Source organism: Akebia trifoliata, chromosome 11 (assembly GCF_017979445.1).
Source record: "Akebia trifoliata isolate Shusen 1 chromosome 11, ASM1797944v1, whole genome shotgun sequence".
NCBI lineage: Eukaryota > Viridiplantae > Streptophyta > Magnoliopsida > Ranunculales > Lardizabalaceae > Akebia > Akebia trifoliata.
In genome coordinates this window covers 48243194-48259928 of record NC_141385.1, presented here as the reverse complement: position 1 = coordinate 48259928, position 16735 = coordinate 48243194, and the positions used below count along the sequence as shown (strand labels likewise).

At 33.6% G+C, this 16735-nt stretch overlaps 1 protein-coding gene across 1 annotated transcript; it reads right to left on the bottom strand.

Annotated features, from left to right (window-relative positions):
* Positions 1–7382: 7382 nt before the first annotated feature.
* Positions 7383–12325, bottom strand: LOC147392281 (ketol-acid reductoisomerase, chloroplastic-like). Its single transcript, XM_086457857.1, has 10 exons — positions 12011–12325; positions 11793–11885; positions 10464–10529; positions 10225–10365; positions 9085–9312; positions 8863–8980; positions 8638–8777; positions 8383–8550; positions 8018–8173; positions 7383–7916 (listed from the first exon to the last, which is right to left on the bottom strand). Exons 1-10 carry the CDS (start codon positions 12302–12304, stop codon positions 7548–7550), a joined length of 1773 nt encoding a protein of 590 aa, XP_086313983.1. The 5' UTR covers positions 12305–12325; the 3' UTR covers positions 7383–7547.
* Positions 12326–16735: the final 4410 nt, after the last annotated feature.

The following is a 16735-nucleotide window of genomic DNA, read 5'->3' as shown; positions in this document are numbered from 1 at the left end:
TTTCATGTAAAAACGAAACAAAAAAAATCCAAGATTTTTATATACATCTTCAAAATACTTGAAACGACTTCTTCTTTCTTTTCAAATCCTTCCCATCTAGATGGAGTCTTCGAAACTCGACTGGGATGCCAGAAATCCAATTTGTTTGGACGAAAATGTTTAGTTCGAATGGTTATGGCAGTTTTGATATTTCAGTCTTGAGAAATGTGTGGAGTGGGGTTCAAAGACTAATTATAAACAAAAGTGTTACTAAATAGACTATTAAGTGAAGTCTTATAACTTAGGGACTAATTAGAAAGAAATCCCTTCATTGGAGTTCTTTAAATAATTTTTTCTTTAGTTTTTCTTTGCTTATTCGATTACTTCGACAGGCATGGTTTTTAAATCCGGTATCGTGTCTCGTCTCATTCAACTCCGATACCGAGTCGTTTCGGACGAGTTTTTCGATACGTTTGAGACGTCTCGTGAGATAACTCAAAAAATATAACGTGAGATATAAAACTCGATCAAAAAAATGACTTTGTGAGTTGGTCTCGTTCAGCTCTGATACCGAGTTAACTCGGGCGATCGAGACGTCTCGGACGAGTTTAAAAACCATGTCGACAGGGGATCCACCTGAAGACTCTTCGATGATCAAGTCAAAGCATCATATGAATAGTAGGAATGAATTTGAATTGGATACATTTTCCTTTGACAACTTCTATTTATAAATTCATCTTTGTATTTTCAAGAATCTTTACATATTCGTCCTCGTCACTTTATTAGAAGTGTAATTTTTAATTATGTTTCTTTCTAACTCCGAAAAACTTCAACTTTTTTTTTTCCCTTGTTTTTTACAAATAAATGGGAATTCTGAGTCTGAAATCATATAATTTCTTTTTTCTAATATTTTATCAGATTGGATCCAAATCTAATTTGATTATTATCCAAATAATTTTGGATTGACCCACTTTTATCCGAATCCGATCCATGAACCGTCCCAATTGGTGATTGACTTTTGACCCTTCAGCATTTGATCACATTGACTTTTGACCCTTCAGTTTTACTTCATGGAATTTTTTTTCAAGTTCTCTCTCTCTCTCTCTCTCTCTCTCTCTTAATCATAATTTGCTCTGTAGTTTGACTTTGACATTAATTGGATTTTATGGTGAATAAGAGCTTAAATCAAGGAGATCAATGTCATTATTCCTAGTTAACCATGAACCTTCAACCGAGCTCTTCTTGTTCAATTTTCTAAGGGGAAGTATAGAGTAGTACCTTCACCACCAACATCTGCATGTGCTCATCAATGTGAACCTTTGATCGATGTCCACGATGGTTATGTTTCGACTGTATTATTACATCTATTACTCATCATTGATAATCAACTTTTACGATGTTACACATCACATAAGTGGTCCATCAATAGAATTGTCTAGATTGATGGGCACAACTACTATGATGTATATCATCATCTCTAGTTGATCTCGATTTAACTTAGGCCATTTTTTTATTTTTATTTTCCTCAAATTCGATCGAGTTGATTTTTTATTTGTATGTTTAAATATCTTTTGAGAATTTATACTTGTATTATTGATTGATATAAAAGAGAGCTTTCAGTTGTAACCTCTGTTATCCCAGTTTTAATAGACAATTTAATAATTTTGAAAACAAAACTTATCGGATCAATAAATATTAAATCAATTTGAATCCAAATTTGCAAGCCAAACTCTAATCTCCATTTTACGAGTCGATCATGAGACAATGCAAACTACTAGTGAGACAAAATTTAATAACATTAGTCGTGCTCATGCTGGAGTGACTTCAAGTTGGAATCTCATAGCACACTTCTTGACATGAAAGTGGATAGGAATCATAAATGCTTTTTCACTCGTATCTCGATGAAAATTATATATATGATTTCCTTATGCTTTCACATCAAGAAGTGTCATTTGAGATTTCAGCCCGAGGTCACTCCAGCATTATTTATAAAATAAATAATTCTCAATGATTTTTTTTTTTTTAATTTTAATCTATATAAGAACAAGATTTTGTGAACGAGCATCCACTAATCAACTTGATAAAAAAAAGAAAAAAATCATTATTTAAATAAATATATAATTGTAAAAAAATTAAGCTAGATTAGAAGAGAGGATAGGGATGAGTCAACTCGATCTTAGTGGATGCCTTACAGTGCATGTGCAGCTTAAAATAGGAGATTATTAGTCTGTGATTTGAGGAAATGTGGGTTCCCCAACATTAAAGAAATCCTTTTTTTTTCCCTAAAGCATCACTTCTTCTCGGGAAGGTTTATCTGACTCGAACCCTAAATCTTCTTCCTTGTAGAGCATAAATTCATTATTTTTAATTACTTCAATGTTATTTAAATCAAATTTAGAAATGGGAAGTTGGGAAATAGGGGGCATATTATTATTTATAAATAATTCTTGCAATGTGAAATTTATATTATGAAAAAGCACTATTCCATTACTAGTGCCATCAATGTGATTAGGGTTGAAAGTGATCGAATCGTACCCGAAATCCAATTGATTTTGATCCAATAATAATGGGTAAAATGAGAAAAATAATAAAATAGGTTAAAATGGTAAGAAAAATAAGGAAAATAAAATTAAACGGATATTATTAGGAAGAGTGAGAGGGGAGAGGAAAGACTATAATGTTGAATGAGGTGATGAGGAAAGACAATAAAATGAATCCCACTCCTCTGTAGTCCCACACAAACTATAGTAGAATGGGACTCACCATCATGTTTCATTTTATGGATGATTATATATTTAGAATGGACTACACCGAGAAGCGATTACACAAGTTTGAATTTTACGATTGAATTTTCTACTAAATTTAGTAAGTTTCAATCCTACTGGCAATTTTGTCCTTGGACGGTCTATATACTCATAGCAAATTCATTATGTGGTTTCTATGAGAGATTCCTAAATTTTCTAGTGGACGTGATTGAGAGATTTTTACCCCAATTTTCATAAAAATATTGAAAGGGTCTCATTATCACCCCCCATGGACATTAACAATCTTTCCGATCTTTTACTTTTGATTTGCAGTTTATTTGTAATTTATATATAACAACATTTCTTGTGCCTATATTTTCTATAGTTTGGATATATTATAGTAAGGCAAGCAAATAATTTTCTCTTCTACGTAAGCTTTTGTATCGAGTATGTTGTTAATTTGGGTTATAGCGCTTTAGAAGTTAAAGAGAGTACCACATCAACAACACTTTCAAATTAAACCGTTGAAAATTGTTTGAAAGTTAGAGGTTCAAAGACCATCCATTTTCAAAGTCTTCGAATATTTAAAAAAAAAAAAAAAAAAAACTAATCTGATCCAAATCATGATTACAAGAGAACTGAAAGGTTATTTATTTATTTATTTTTAAATATAATGTTTTACAGACTATAGAAGAAGCATTATAGGGCACTACAGGAAAATTGAGCTACAGAGGATCTGTTCCCCACACTGTTTGACCCTTTTGATGATTCATGGTAGGTCTGCACCCGAATTTATCCATTTGTCAACTCTTGATTGTTGATTCTCATGGAAATCAATGTGTTTTATTCGAGGAATGAACTGGTAGCATTTTCTATTGCTTAGTCATTAATTAGGTTAATGTTATATTCTCTTTTTAAATTCAAATATAATGAAAATTATCTATTGTTGCCTGTGAATACAATTTTTAGTAGTGAATCATAAAATAAAATGAATTATAGAAGATTTTTTTTTTTTTGATTTATTATTTTTATTGGCAATAATTAGGATGGAATCTTATCTTTTATATTCCCACCAAATTGACTTAAATAGATCTCAAATAATGTCCAACACAATCAATTGAATTGACCTCAAACCACTATATAGTGTATACCCCACCCTATCTTGCATGTGCCATTTGTACAGGCATGTGAAGATGGTTGATAATCCTTATTGTCTAATATATATATACCTTATATATAATACCTATTTATATCATAGTTTTCGAACTCTAAAACTCGACTCCATCAAGTTGAGTCATGTCAAAAACTCATGAGTCACCTTGGATGAGTCAAATAAAAATATGTTAGTTATAAATAAGGCATAAAATGGGTCAGATTTTATCTGAAATTCAAGTGATCTAAATCTACACTTATAAGGTTTGGTTCGTTTGTGTATATCTAAATTTAAAAATGGGTTAGATATGGCTTGACATCCATTGACCTGAATTGGTTATGGATACAGATCCATTCTTATATCCATTTAAATTCAAATGAAATATTACTTTTTAAATTATATTTTTATATTTTTTAAGATATCTTTCTTCAATCAATATAGGTTGGGCATAATGACCAGGTCCTCCTTAAAAAAAGGGTGAGATCTTGAGTTTAAATCACCTTTTGACAACTTTTAAGAATTTTCTTTGAAATAACATTAACAATTCAAAAGTATTCAATTCGAATCAATTATTTGGTTGAATCGAAATCGGATAAAGGTATAAAATTTGAAAATGGATATGAATATACTCATATTTGGCTAGCCCGAACCCAACCCATTTTAATCCCTAGTTTTAAATATTTAAAAAGAGATTTTAAATGATTAAACTAAATAAAAATATTTATTTTTGATTCTCCATAAAACCATTAAATATATCATCAAAACTCAATTGAGTTTCTAACCCAACTCAAGGCATTATTTATCTGACTTAACTGAGTTGATGAGTTGGTTCATTGATTTGCGAGTTGGCTCTATCGAGTATTGGGGAGACTCACCTTGAGCAAGTCAAGTTGACTTGTCCGAGTTTCTAGTTGATTTAACGAGTTTTGAACCTATAGTTCAATTACGTTTAGGAAAATGCTGAAATGACAAAAAGTATTTACTGCGATTCTCACAAGTCTGACGTGGGATGTGTACATACCCATAGATGTGTTTCCTCACGATACGAGTAAAAATCATCTACGATTATATGTGCATGACCACATCAGAATTGTGAGAATCATAGTAAATCCTTTGTCACCCCAGCAAGACTCGTATGTTTATGGCATGCCATTACAGGCCAAAACGTGACTTGTTGAACATGTCTGTCACATGGAATCGAGGGAGGGAGAGACTAGAGAGAGAGAGAGAGAGATTCATGGATAGAAAGATAATCACATGGGGGATGATGTTGATAGGAAGGAGAGAAGTACTTCCCTCATGTTAAAGCTATTATTTGTCCTTCTGTCCTCTCTCCTCTCTCCTCTCTCTGTTGATTCAAGGATTTTTTTTTGGGAGTTAGAATTACCATATCAACTTTCTCTTGTAACAAATAACAAACAAAGAAACAGTTGAGTTATATTTTAGTATTTTGTTTTCTTGTAATAAAAAAGAGTTGGTGTGGCAAATGATTTTTATTTTTATTTTCTTTATATCGCTCTCTCTCATTCACAGGTAGCTTTTGTGGTACATTGTGTTGAAATTGGAGTTTTACCCAATGAAAAGAGGATGATAAAGCAGTGCAGGCCAAGGCCCATTTTGAGAGAGAATAGAGAGAGGGAGAGAGAGATCATGATTTTGATTTTGATTTTGGAAACTTTGTATTGTGGGCCCTCTTTTGTAGCATTAAATTTTATCCATAAATATCTCAATTTATCTCAACGAGAAAGGTATGTAACCAACTCTTTTCGTCGTTTTCTCTGCCTATTCTGACCATAGCCCATGCCGTCAAGGTACGGCTGAAAATGGGTCGGGTTTTAATCCGATCCAGTCTGGATTAGCCCATCTAAATGCTTTTGGGCCTGTTTGTTTATAAGGACAGGCAAGGCCCAATGCATGTTTAGGGCCGAACTGAAACTTTCTTGGATACAAAACTTAATAGATAAAACATCTACAATATCACCTCCACACCCCCCAAACTAAACAGAGATGATTGGGTGGCCAATGAGGGGGCTTGAACTCAAAGAGATGAATACTATTACTATTATATATGTAACGAAATTTTTTTTTATAGTTTTTCATAGTAATTATAAATTTTATCAATATTTTTAGATTAATTTTCAAACACGGAATATTTAATCAAAATCTATTATTTGTCAAAAATAATTTCTTAGAAATATTACATTTTCTACCTAAAATTAGATTTTATTTACATTTGAAATTCATCATTGAAATGCAAACAGAAGCCTATTGATTAAAATTCATGACGATAAAGTTGGATTTTTAGGAAAAGAAATAAATTATTCTGGCCATAAATAAATAATCTAAGGATTTTCTATTCTCCCTTTTGCAGCAATGATTAAGATACCTGTTTACGTAGTAGTAGTAGTAGTAGTAGTAACGGAGGTGAGAACATTATCATAAATCATCAAAAATTACTGTTCAATTGGTAGAAGAACCATAATCAAGTGTGGCCTCCACATTTGTTCGAGGATCAGGACCAACTGCTTTAATGTGCCTCGCTCCTCGTCAAGTAGATCATTGTTAACATCAATCAACCAGTTAAGACTCTCTAACTCATCTTGATTGTACTGCACCTTTTTGCTGTATTTGATTAGCCGATGTGGTCATGAGTTGAATTTTCTGCACTGAGTCCCCACCTTGGGATGCCTAAGTCCTTTTCTTTGCTTGAGAATAATCAGGATATCAGCTTTCCTTATTCCTTCATTTGGTCCTCAAAAGAGTGCCCACAAAAGTCTCCTTAGTCCCCTTTTTCTGTCTTGTGATTGGCCGCATTGAAGAGACTCCCTACAATAGATGGTCTGAGGAGAAAAGGGCTTTATTTGGTGTATTTTTGTTGCTTGTACAAGGAGAATGGGGAATCTGTTGATCATCTTCTTTTACGTTGTGAGTTGGCTTTTGGCCTCATTTCCTATCCTCGTTTAGGATCTCTTTGGTTGTTGTCTTCCCCACTCTCTCCTGTTTGGGTGGAAGACCCAATCCCATCCTTTTTCCGGCAGATTAAAGATTCTACACAAGTTTACTACCCTTTGCTGTTAACGAGTCCCTTTGGAAAGAAAGGTGTGGACCGGCGTTTGACATAAAAGAATGCTATTTACAGGATTAAACATTAGCTCTAATAACTTGTATTTTTTTTTTTTTATGGGTGAAAACAATTTGAGTTTAGAGGTTTGTTTTTTTTTTTTTTAAGAGGATAATGTAATTGAAGAGAGAAGTATGTATTATGTTTTCGTTTCTTGAGGACATATCTCCTCTTATCAATAAATTTTACGTCTCAAAAAATACAGGTAAGTTTCTGATGTATAATCAGATGGGTTTGTATCGTTGACAATGGGTCACGTAGATTTCAATAAATAAATGTAGCCATTCTTCACCATTATTTTGCTTCTACACTGTACTGAGATGGGCATGCATGAATTATGATCCTCAACACCATGTAGATTGTGTTCTGAAAAGTACCCGAGCAATAACTACTAATAACACTCAATCATCATCACTACTAAAACAACCATTCAACAAGAAACATATCCATGCAAAAACATAATAACTTACAGAGCTCTCTAATAAGGATGCTCCCACACCTGTTATTGATCATCCCCACAAAAGGTGATGCTGCTGACTCTCATTGATGACTAATTGCTTGATTGGCGCAGCTCAGGGCGTACGAAATCTGCATCTGGTGGCACTGATATGTCAACTGTCGGCCTCAGCTGAGCACACACTTCAATGGCTCCATGAACAGGGTCAGACAAGAAGTTGCTTATGAGGTCTTGGTTGATAGGAGCATTTTTGTCAATGGCTACCAAGGCCTGCTGGGTGAGAATGTAATCAAAGCGTGGGGCCCACTTCCTTGATCCCAATCGTGCTGTTGTGGAACAGTTATCAACCATGAAAGATACTCCACGTGCATGCATGAAGGGATTCAAAGAATCCACCGACTCGATCACGCTTTCATTGATGATCTCCGAGTATGAATGCCCCTTCTTCCTCAATATCTCAATCTGGGTTATTTGGCATTTTCACACGACAAAGTCAGCTATAAAAAATAAGCACAATTAAACCATTGCTGAGAATTAATCTTCCTAAAAGAGGAGAATCTTACCTGAGCCATCATTAAGGCTACGTAAACTCCAGCAGTGAAAGGATATAATGGACCCAAATCACCAGCTGGCCGTGTTGATCGAACTCGCTCACCAACTTTCCACATCCGTGTCTGATCAATCTTACCCATTGGAAAAGCTGGCAGACCATCTTTTTCCTGTTAGGAAAATAATACACAAATAATCAGTCACCAGCTCCATTTTACTTTAACTCAAAATTGAAGGAATGACCTTGAAGACAATAATAGAACACTAAAAGATCATAAAGCTTCAAAGCAGCCAAGGATAACGGACATAATCAAAGCCCATATCATTTGAAAAAAAAAAAAAAAAAAAGATGTAGTGATGGATGAATAAATGAACATACATAAAACCGACGCCCAGCCAAGACAACACTCCGAATCTCACTACCGCTAGCCACATCCTCATAGCACTCATACAGGATGTCCATACAAGGATAATATGAGGCACTGTATGCTGCCTGGAACTCCTTTTTATCATCCTCTGACAAAGAGTTGTACACAGCTAGCATGCCCTGTTAGAATGAACAAAACCACAAATCTCCAATGAGAACTTGAACCCACAATTGGTGAAACAAGATAGAGAGGGAAGGGAATGAAACCTCAGTCGAGATGGTTTTTGATATGGTTCCTGTGATGCTCTCAACAGTGTTCTTGTAAGCTAGTTCTTCGCTCATTCCATTCTCAGTGTATCTTCTGAACAAGGACTCCACAATTCCATGCACAGCCCCAAGTAAAATACCTACAAGTTGAATGGGCAATAATCAGACAAGTGCGTATTAGCAGAGGCAAAAAAAAAAAAAAAAAGTGGACACAGAGGAACTCACCCCGTTCCCCAAAAATATCACTCTTGTACTCCTGCTCTAGAGTAGTGGCAAATGTAAAAGGAGAACCAAGGGCAACTGACCACCCCAGGGCAACCTCTATAGCTCTACCATCAACATCCTGTACAATAGTTAATATGAGCATTGAGCGAGAAAATGTGAAAAATTAACATGCGACAGAAGTTAAAAAATGAAAAGGAAACCACAAGGAGGAGAGGTATATACCTGGTGGACAGCAAAACTAGCATTGATTCCTGCACCATTTATCTCTTTCCCTTGAACATAGAGTCTCCTCACAGATGGGCCCATTCCCTTGGGACATACAGCAATCACACTGATGTTCTTTGGGAAATCAAGCCCACTGGATTGCAAATGTCCAAGAAGAAATCCATGCGAGAGCCCAAGTATGCTATTAGGCTTCATGTGGGAGAAAATTTTCAAATAATTATCTGCCTGCAACACAAGATGCAACTTAAGAACCACCAGATATTGAACAAAACCTCAGAAGTTTAAAAACATTTTTTTTTTAAGGGATAAATAGGCATACATATTCAGTGCATAACCTGCCACACATTCTAACCCAAATACCATTACAATGTCTAAGGTAAGCTAAATCATAATTTCATTAGAAGCTATATGCCAGAGTTTATATCAAGCAATTGCATATTATTTTGCATGCTTAAAGTTTTGAGAGTACAAAACTAAGTTTTTTAAACAATCTCCCAAGCTAATTTCACAGGTTTTTTTTTTTTTTTTTGATAAGTATAATATATTAATAAAAGGAAAACGAAATACAAGGAGGCCGAGATGGCCTCTAAAAAAACAGAACAAAGAAAGGAACAAGTCAATGATCACAAAAAGAGCTCCATCTAAAAACGAAATCTTCAAAAGTGATTCCTGCAAAGTCTGAATTTTGTTTAGAACAAAGGTACAACAAGCCCAATATCTCCAAGAAACCTTCGTGAGATCTTCTGCTCTTACTATTGAAGACCCTGTTATTTCTCTCCATCCAAACCCCCCAAGCAATAGCCGATGGAAGCATCACCCAAAGGAATCTTTTTCTGAAGGAGAAGACTTTACTGTCCCATTCTGCTAACAACGAGGAGAACTTACAAGGAAAGACCCAATTAATTTGAAAAAGATCAAGGAACAACGACCAAATATTATAAGAATATGAAAAATGAATTAAAATTGATTATTAGCGAGAAATTCAGATACTGGACTTTTGTAGACACAAATATGCAAAACAATATCATTAAGACGCTCTTATGATAAGGATCAGCAAGAAAAAACCTCCAAAGTGACATTTTAAGACATAGTTACTGTAACAGGGATCATGAAAATTGAAGGTTAAGACAAGCCAACCTGTGCTGCATCGGAAATCAATAGCAGCACAAGATCACTGCCCGAGACTGTTTCCCATATATCACCTAGAGTTCCATTCTCCTCAGTAAATCCAGCAACACGTGCTTCAGCAAAAGAACCTGAGCCTTTCCTCAGTCCAATCTGTAAAACAGAAAGCAACCATGATAAAGTAACTATTTTAGATGACTAGATGGTCCTGTAATCCAAGATAATATAACTAATTCTTATAAGAATTTTACCTTGACCACAATATCTGACTTCGCCTCTGCAAGTGAATCCCTCAAATTCTGAGCTTGTGCAGGTCCCTATACAGGAGAAAAGAAGGTAGTTGCTTAGATAAGTCGATAAAGATATATATACCAGTTACAAGAAAACATAAGGAAAAAGTTGAGTTTACAAAGACGTACACACATGAAAAAGTATGATTACTACAAGAAAGAAAAGGAACCTTCTTCCATATGTAGATGCAATAATCATATTAAAAATGCCTAATAATACCATGATATCAAGTCAAAGCAATTTATTTTCTCTGTTTGTATGCATGTGGGCTTTTTCTTTTTTGTGAGATGCTTGTTTGTGTGTGGGGAAAAGAGGGGCTTCGAAAAACCGCGTTACAACAGACATTAAAAGATTCCTCTTCAAACCGTAATGGACTAAAGAGTTGATAATTTCAAGTATTTTGATTTCCCAAAACTCCAAGCTGGCACAAATAAACCAACTATACAATACTATCAAATAACAATGGGTTGATACCAATCCGAAGAAAACTGGAAAAAAAAAAAGAGTAGCATTCAGCTCCTGTTTGGATAGCAACCTTCAAGCAGTAAAAGATATTAGCTTGTCTGAATGAAAAACATTGATAATCTTTCTCATAAAATTGGAAATCCAAACAGGCTCTCAAGCTGTACAAAACGAAAGAAGCATGGTTTTCAAAATCATTTGAGACTGAGACAACTTGGCCGAATCATCTTGGTAGCGTTGCTGAACGGCAGAGTCAACCAGGTTGTTTGCATTTTCTGATTAAGATAATTAATTTTTTTTAACTTAAATATTTATTTTCTAAATAAAAATATGATCTTGTATCCAACTATGTGTCTGGATTAACTCCAAATCAAGTTCCAGCTCCAGCAGGGAACTGGAAGCGCTTCCTGAGCTGTTTGGATACTAACTTCTAGCTCCCCGCAGGAGCTGAAAACTCATTTCTCGGAATAGAATCTTGTAACAGATCCAAACAGACCCTAATAATCTTTAAATCCATCTTATTTTATATAAAAAAAATTATAATTATTTGAATATTAATATAATTATAAACCAAGTTAAACTGCTAATATCTTCCGAGACAGAATACCGGATTTTTAAACTATGGAAAAAAACACAAATTGAAAATTGAAAATTGAAATGTTCTCACACATGAAAGGCACTTCATTTACAGAGATTCAATACCACCAACATGAACCAGAACATGCAAACTAAACAATGATGCAAGGGCTTGTTTGGATCGCCATTGCAGTCGAGAAAATGTTGATCGAAAAATATATATAAAAAAAATCAAAGAATCACAAATTTACCTGAGAACCCCACCCTATGACGCCAATCTGCTTAATCCCTTTGAACGCATCCGGCAACAAATGGAACAAATCCCTCCCTCCTCTAACAATATACTGCAACAAGCCATCACCCCCAACAAAAATCTCAAATTTTCCCCCCAAAAAAAGATAGAAAAAAAAAAAAAAAAAAAGCTGACCAATAAGTATTGAATTAAACGTAAAAAAGTGGGCTTTTTTACCTCATCATGACCAGCAAGTGTGACCTTTTCCTTCTTGAACACAGAGGTCTCAAAATCAAGAGTCGTGGGGGGCTTGATTGCAGGCATTGAGACCATCATGCGAGATGCAAGAGCAGATCTAACGGTCGAGATTGAGGGATTATTGACACGAGCGAGGAGAGGTTTCAGGGTTTTAGAAGACGAAGAGAGAAACCCTAGGTTGAGACTTGGGGTTTTGGGAACTGGTTTTAGGGTTTGAGAAGAACACGAAGATGGAGAGGCTGTAGAGGTAGATAGAGATATCGTCGCCGCCATAGGAGATAAAGAAGACCAAATGTGCGTTATTGCAGCAACTTTATACTAAATCTGTCGGGTACTCGGGCAATCCTACGCATGGGAGCGACTTACGCAAACCAGTACAGTACAGTATAGAATCCACTGTGCCACACCAATTTTTGATTATCACACCATTATCAAAAAATTGATGGGTACGGATCCGGATCCGGATCTGGATCTGGCAAAGAAATCCAAGTGAGGCTGATCTCTATGGTGAGGGGATCATCCTTGCATCAACCCATTCTAAAATTGCTAGTCCCAATTTATAAGTTAAAGAACCGTGGACTGTTCACTTTAGCCGTTAGTTTGTAACTACTTTTCATATGGTCAAAAGTTTTAGAATCAATTTATTTTTTGTGAAGATAATGAATCTACTCACCATAGAGATCATCCTTACAAAAAATCAGTTCATTTCAAAATTGTTTTGTCATATAGGATAAAACGTTATTATATATATAGAGGAATGCTAACATTCAAGATCTCATAGGACGTTAGTCTTCTTTAACACTTTTTTTAAAAATGATATTCCTATCCATTTTGTCATTTAGTGAAAAAGACAATGATATATTAGTTTTTTTTTACATAATAAATGTGTATTTATTTAATTTATACTTGTCTATTTTATAATAAATACCAAAGATATTTAATTTTTAAAATTAAATGTCTTATTTTAATAAATAATTTGACAATTAATGCAAAAAAAAAAAAATATTTATTGTGTAAAAGACTATCATATCTCTATTTGTTTTTATTAAAAGACAAAACGAATAAGGATACTATTGAAAAATAAAATATTGGAAAATGCTAACGTTCCTATAAGGTCTTTGACGTTAGCATTCTCCATATATATATATTAAGGGTATTAATGGGTCGGTTCCAATTCGATTTTTAAGGAACTTAGAACCATAACCATTATATTAGTTTGGTTTTAATTCTTATCGTTTCTGGGTCCGATTCCAAAATAAATGAAATCGGAACCAAAACTACCAAAAATCTATTTTGGTTCTTAAGAATCGAATGACAAAAAAGTATTTCAAATCATTATAAAAAAAATTTCCTTTAAAAAACTTAACATATTATTAGCAAAATTGTTATCTTAGTTATAATTTATTATACTTAAGATATAAATTAATTATTATTTTTTTCAAAAATAAAAATATATCTTTATTAAAAATAATATTTTTTAAGAATAGTAACTCATTTTAAATTTCAATTGATAATTTATATGAAGAACTGAATAATTTTATATAATATACATTTATTTTTGAAATAAAAAATATCTTAAATCATCTATAGAAAGAAATGACAAAATAAATTGGTTTCGGGTACCTATTGAATAGAACTTAATAGTTTCAAGTCCTATAGCATGCATTTATTTTTAAATAATACGTTTCTTCTTTTTCCATACTTTTCTCAATGAAAAAAAAAAGGATTCCATGATCATACCACTATTTGGCATCCAAAATCTGATATAGGATGCCACGGCAACGTAGAACACCAAATTTGAAGAATTATTATAAACAACTATAACAAAATAGTAAGTGTTGGATCAAGCTAAATAGTAAGTGTTGGATCAAGCTAAAAAACAAAAAACTTTCATTTATTTATTAATGTTTTTATATCAGATCAAGACCATGGAATTCTTAGGGCTATTCAGCTAACATGTGGCCAACAGCCCTTTTTAAAAGATAGTCACAAATTCTATGAAACCTGAGTTTTTAAGGAAGTTAATTACGTGCTCTATTAGCTCTATGAAGGCAGTCACCACCACAGCCCTTTTGGGATTGGAGTTTTTTCCACAAAATTAAGAGGGCTGTGGTGTTGAATTGCTAATGTGGTAATCCATCTGACGTGTTATCACATGGGTTATCGTCTAATTTTGCTATCACGTGAACCCAATAACCCCTTTTAAGAAGTTTGTGACGAAATCAGGCTAGCCTTACTCAATTTAGAAGGGTCAATTAACGTCATTGAAATATGTTTGACATTGATATTTATTAAAGGATTTTGTTAACATATGCCCTAAGGGCACACGTTAAAGTGCAATAAATATCGTAGGTGTGGCAATGGGCCGGGTCCTAATGTGTTGAGGTAAGGGTATTATGAAAATTTATCAAAATCAAATCCGATTCATTTAATAATCGTGTCAAAAACTAAAATCCAACTCATTTATAAATAGGTATATTTGACTCAATCCATATGTAATCTATTTAATAAAATTCTAATCTTTATTAAAAAAAAAAAAAAGTTACATTTTCATCATCAAAAATAAAATATCATTACTAAAAATAAAAAGCACACAACCATAAACTAAGTTCAATAGTGAAAAATAATTTTGTCCTTTACAGCCATGTGACATCAAATCATGCTTTTGGATGTCATAAGGTGATGTGGTCAAAAAACTTTCTTTACTAACTTAGTAAGGAAAGTGTTCTTAATTATTATTATATTTTTTAGCTATACAAAATGTTTCATTATCACATAGACAAACTAACCTTAGTAAGATATTAAATCTTAATAAGGGTTGTTTTGCCCTGATGGATATCCATGTTAGGAATCAAAAACTACATGCCTCTAGATTTCAATGAAAAAATAGATTAACAAAAATACAAATATTAATAAATAAATAACTTAGTATAGAAAGTGTTTTTTCTTTTCAAAACTAAAAGCTTAATAATTAATTACTTGAAAAATATCTTAAAACAATCTCTATATTATATAAAATTCCTTTTACGAAAAAAACATTATAAAAATTGAGAAATTCAAGTAAAAAAAAAAAAGGATAATTTAAAATTTTCTTAAATAATTGTTAATATATTTGAAACTACACGTTAATAACAGAATAACTAAACGTATCAAAATGGGTTAAGCAAGTTGACACCCCTAACCTGATCCCTACCTATTTAATAATCGTATTAGACAGGTTGACACTATCATGGGTCATGTTAAGATTGCCACAAAGGTGGTCCGGATATGGTTCAGCATCGGGCACAGTTCCAAGATTTCCCCCATCTGCTAAGCTCGGTGGGTAGGTCTCAAAGGAGACTGTTTCATAGAACTTAGCTTTTGCCCCCTTTCCTCACTGCCCGCGAGCGGCAGTAGAAAATGCTTTGCAGATCCCGCGCTTTACAACCCCGATCCAGGAACAATCACTAATTACTAAGATTCCGTTTTGATCTAAAGGTACTGGAAGTCTATCATTTTGCTTGTTCTTGACCCAAACCCACTAATTTCGTGTCATGTTATTAGGTCTTTTTTGAGACTGCCACACCTAAAATACACCTAAATTGGAATTTGAGGGTATTTAGGTAAAAAAGAAATTTTCAAGGATATATTCAGTACAAAACTCAATTTCCAACGTGTATTTATTACAATTTTTTTTTTTTTATATAACGAAGGGTATCCGGACCAGCTTGCGCGCACCAGACTAGTCCATACACCCCGCACTCAGGCTATACCCCATTACGTGGAGTGGTGTGGCCACCAAGATTTTTTATGGGTAATGGAATTTGAACTTGAGACTATAGAAAAAGCATATTCCTTAGCGCACAAGACCCTTTATTAAAAATATATAATTTATTATTTTGACTAACATCCCATATTTGATGTGCTCCCTTCAAAGTGCATTAATTGGGTATTCTAACTCTATGATATTTGATTTCCATCTGTAAAAATTAGGGGTGCACATTGGATTGGGTAAATCCGAGATCCGAACCAATCCAAAGCTTTTGGATTGGATTGGTTCGGACTAAACACACCCACGGTTCGGGTACGGATCGAAGAAAAAAAAATCCGATTAATTTGGTTCGGTTCCGGATTAGGATATAATAGAACCGAACCAATCCGAAAACCGAACCAATTATATATAAATAAATATATATATATATATATATATATATATATATATATATATATATATATATATATATATATATATATATATATATATAATTATTTAAAAAATAAAAATTTCAATTTTTTATTTCTTTCTTCTTCTTCCTTTTAATTTTTTTTATTATCCCAAAGTCCACGTTCAAAAAAAGTCCTACTTGTTTTTAAGGTTTGAAGATTGGAGGAGATAGAATGCTTGGATTGAGGAAGAAGGTATCTATCTTCAATAAGTATGAGAACCGAGAACCGATCCGAACCAATCCGAACCAAGATTGGATTGGATTGGTTCGGTTCTATAGGGTAATTGGATTGGTTTGATTTCAAATTTATAGAACCGATCATGTTTGGTTCGGTTTCAATTTTGCCAAAATCCGAACCAATCCGAACCATGTGCACCCCTAGTAAAAATCATTGTATTAGTGATACATATGAAATCAATAAAAGATAGTTTGATAAGGTATGAGGACCCATCAAACTGTTGTATACTAATGAGATGGCAAAGTCGAAACTGATGGAGAC